Source organism: Octopus bimaculoides, chromosome 17, assembly GCF_001194135.2.
Source record: "Octopus bimaculoides isolate UCB-OBI-ISO-001 chromosome 17, ASM119413v2, whole genome shotgun sequence".
Taxonomy (NCBI): Eukaryota; Metazoa; Mollusca; class Cephalopoda; order Octopoda; family Octopodidae; genus Octopus; species Octopus bimaculoides.
The window spans coordinates 50,753,311-50,757,849 of record NC_068997.1 but is presented as its reverse complement, the minus strand read 5'-3'; the positions used below and the strand labels follow the sequence as shown (position 1 = coordinate 50,757,849).

The window sequence follows — 4,539 nt, the reverse complement described above, 5'->3', positions numbered from 1 at the left end:
ATAAGTACACATCAGATGTCACACAGTCACACATATCCACTTGTGACCTTACATACACACAAACATACTCACTTACATAACTATACACGCACACACACACACACCTCCCTATCATATATATGCATCCACACACACACATACACATCCCCACATATGTAACTCCACACAGTCACACACACCTTCCTACATGTGACCACACATATATGCATCCATGCATATACAAGTGACTACACACACACACACAAACACACACACACACACACACACACACACACACACACACACAATCATCCAGTATTCTCTACTGAAATATTAATTAAGGTAGTTACTATTTTAATTAACTAACCAGCACTCCGTAAGTAATGACAAGTGTCCCAGTTGATCTGATCAATGGAATAGCCTGCTCATGAAATTAACATCCAAGTGGCTGAGTGCTCCACAGACACACGTAACCTTAACATAGTTCTTAGGGAGATTCAGCATGAAACCAAATATGACAAGGCTGGTCCTTTGTAATTACTGGTACAGCTCATTTTTGCCGACTGAGTAGACTGGAGCAATGTGAAATTGACAGAAAGCGTCGCTGGGAATTGAACTCACGACCTTACAATCACAAGGCAAATACCCGAACCACTAAGCCTCGTGTTGTCTTAATTACTATTCGTAATTACAACCTAATGTTTATATTTCTCCAGTCAACCTTCAGTTTATATTTTTTACAACGCATTACACTGTCGTTTCTGTTTGCTGTGTGTTTAGATTAAGGCCGTGAGTGTGTATGTACATGCATGCATGTGTGTGTGTGTATGTGTGCACGTATTTTGTGAATGTGTGTGTGTGTGTGTGTTTTTATCAGTGTGTTTGTGTCTACTTATGTGTTTTCGTGGCTGAGTGTGCAGCTGTATTCGAGCTTGTGTTGATGTGTGTATATATGTCTTTGTGTGTGTGTGTTTATTTTTATTGGTGTGTGTGTGTGTGTGTGTGTGTGTGTGTGTGTGTGTGTGTGTGTGTACAAACAAAAAATATTCAGTTTGCATATTGATATCTTTTATTAGTTTATTAAAAGTGACTTTCATAATCTCACACAATGACACAGACATTCACTCACATATAATATTACATGCAATTAAACACATACATACACTCACACAATTATACACAAACGCACACACACACACACACACACACACACACACACACACACATATATATGCAAGTAATCCCACACATACAATCACACATGCTTACTCATACCCACAATTGACACACATACACAAACCCATGATCCCATGCACATACACAATTACACACATATACAGACCCATAATTACACCCACATGCAATCACACAAACACTTACTCACACGAACACCCATACAAATCAAATCTCACACACACACACACACAGAGTCTTTGATAACAAATAGCCTCATTATTTTCATGTGTTTCTGGTATTCCCTAACTTTTTTTTAGGAACTGCCATTTTATCTCGTTTGACCTCAACGTCTGCAAGTTGCGGTCATTACCATCACATTCAGCTGACACTCTACTTATCATATTCTGTTTATTATTAATTAATTGAACAGCTAACACTTACACGGTCTATGTTTGTCGTTACTTCTATAACTAACGCATGCAGTTATTTTAATTGTCCTCGTTATTTCAAGAAATTAAGGCAATCAGCTGACAGAATCATTAACACGACAGACAAAATGCTTAGCAGCAGTTCTTCTGGCTTTACGTTCTGAGTTCAAATCCTGCCAAGGTCAACTTTGTCTTTCATATTTTCTGGGACGGTCGAGCACTGGTGAGGTTGATGCCACTGATTAGCCCCTTCCCTCAAAATTTCAGGCTTTCTGCTTAAAGTAGAGAAGGATTATCTCAACAAATCGTTTATTTTGCTTGTTTCTGTTATTGGATTCTGGCCATACTGGGGCACCACATTGAAGGGTTTTAGCCTAACAAATTGACCCCAGGACTTATTTTTTTTAAGGATAGTATTTATTCTATAAGTCCCTTTTGCTAAACTACTAAGTCATGGGGGTCTTGTACAAACCAACATGGTTGTGAAACAATGGTGGACACACACACATATGATGGGCTTCCATACAGTTTCCATCTTCCAAATTCACTCACAAAGCATTGGTCAGCCTGAGGCTAGAGTAGAAGACACTTGCCGAGGTCCACACAGTGAGATTGAACCCAAAACCACATTGTTGGAAAGCGAGCTTCTTAACCACACGGCCATGGTGGCTACACCTCAAGTCTATTTTAAATTATAAATTTCTAACATAAGCACAAGGTCAGAAATTTGTCGGAAGGGGTCAGTCGATTGTATCATCCCCAGTTCTTGACTGTTTTTTTTAGTTTACCGAACCCAGAAAGATGAAAGGCAAATTTGGCTTCAGCTGAGATTGAACTCAGAATGTAAAGATTTGTAACAAATACTGCAAGACATCTCGTCTGACACCCTGGTGCTTCTGGCAATCGCCTACCTCAATTTATTTCAAAATAATAACATTAACACAGATTTCCTCTCATTTATTTCCATGGATTATTTTTTTTTATTCTTATATTTGTTTGTTACCATATTTCTGTTGAAATGGAATGAGATCTTGCTGAGGTCAACTTCACCTTTCATCTTTTTGCAATCAATAACTTTAAGTCCTCGTCAAGTTGTGATGGGGTCGATGTAATCGGCTGACTCCTTTCCCCTAAAACGAAATTGCTGGCCATGAGCCAAAATTGGAACCAATAATTGTTATTATTATTATTGTCGTTGTTATTATTATTATTATTATTATTATTATTATTATTTATTGTCTTTGGCAGCATCTGAAGAAGAAGAAACGTGTCTGTATGATTGATTACTTTATTGATGTGGCAAAAGAATGCATCAATATCGGTAATTTTAATTCCCTCGTAGCAATTATTGGTAAGTTAACAGTTTCTAACACAGTGTGTGTGTGTATGTGTCTGGCCATGTGTGGTTGTATGTGACTGTTTTCGAATGTGTGTGTGTAACTATATCTGTCGCTCTCTGCAAATGATTTACCATATATATCTATTGTGTATGTATGTATGCATGTATGTATATATATATAGATAGATATAGATATATATATACATACAAACACAATGCAGCATGGAATTTTGTCAGTGAACAGGTCACGGTCTCAAAGCGATGAAAATATTTTGGCAAATTAGATTTAAATGTTGAAGGAAATCTAATGGTTTTTGTGTGTTTTTAAATGGCTTATAAACACCATCCACGCTGTAATTGTTTTCGTTCCAGCACATGATCTCAGATCAGGTCACTTGCTATGCAAGTACATCTCCATAAATCTATATGTATATATATATATACATATATATCACCTACTGTATATGCACATATGGTATAGATTCACCTACTGTATACACAATATGGTATAGATATTATATATATTTAAGCAATCAAGTATTTTCAACCAATTGCTTAAATGCTGTTAACTGCACACCTGATGTTTTTCAGTTTGTTTGCAACCATGCTGTATGTGCCATCATTCAGTTTAATTTGAATAGGGGAGTGCTACACCCCATGGTTTTTTTTTTTTGTTCTTTTTAACTCATCTATAAATAGGAAATGAGTAACTAGAGGAGGACAGACCAAGAAAAAGTTAATATTTGAGTCCATGTTAATTTAATCCAGTAGTTCCCAAATTTAAATGAAAGGAGTCACTAACAAGGATTGCTTTTATTTAAATGAATTTTTCTATGGATACAAGGCTTTTGACAGGTCAATCTACTCATCTAGTTTTCAGTACAGCTTATGGACCATCCAATATTGTTTATATAGACCACCAAAGGTTTTTACTGATCCTACATTGGAGATTATTGGTCACATTTCGGCTGATATACCCTCCTGCCTTCATCAGGTGTCTTGGGGAAATTTCGAACCTGGGTTCTTATTCCTGAAGTTCAAAATTTTCCCAAGACACTTGATGAAGGCTGGAGGGTATATCAGCTGAAACGTTGTGTCAACAACAAACAAGATGAGGATAAATATCCGTCAAATGTAAATAATGTACTGTAGAGAGAAGTTTCTGATTTGCAGAGAATAACTGGAATGGTGAAATTCTGAAGAAAGATTGGTCAAAATGAAAGAATGTAAAAGTCTAGATGAAAAGAAATTCTTCCTCTATTTCCATTTATGAATATTCTTAGGAAAGAATTCCTCTAATCTCTTAATACTTTTGCTTCCTTTTAGCTGGAATGAACATGAGTCCTGTTGCAAGACTGAAGAAAACGGTAAGTAATTCCATATATTTTTTCTTTCCTTAGCTATATAATTCTTATTTATTTATTCTTTTTTTTTCTTTTCTTTTTTTTTTTTTTTGCTGTATCTATTTTATGCTATTTATCTGGTTCTTCTATGTGAAATCAACCTGATAAGTAAGTCTGGTGCCTTCGCCAACACCCCTGAAATTCAATTCTTTAGATGAGCCCCCACCATCACCCTACCACCTAAACATCTCCAAAATTCCCTTCTTTCATTACA

At 36.3% G+C, this 4,539-nt stretch overlaps 1 protein-coding gene across 2 annotated transcripts in view; it reads left to right on the top strand.

The window, feature by feature from the left end:
- The window catches only part of LOC106874793 (ras-GEF domain-containing family member 1B), a 171,474-nt gene that overhangs the window by 156,827 nt on the left and 10,108 nt on the right, over window positions 1-4,539 (top strand). For both annotated transcript variants that reach the window (XM_014922647.2, XM_014922648.2), the window contains 2 exons: window positions 2,832-2,934; window positions 4,249-4,289. In XM_014922647.2, coding sequence (XP_014778133.1) covers window positions 2,832-2,934; window positions 4,249-4,289 — 144 coding nt within the window. The remainder of the gene's footprint in view (window positions 1-2,831; window positions 2,935-4,248; window positions 4,290-4,539) is intronic.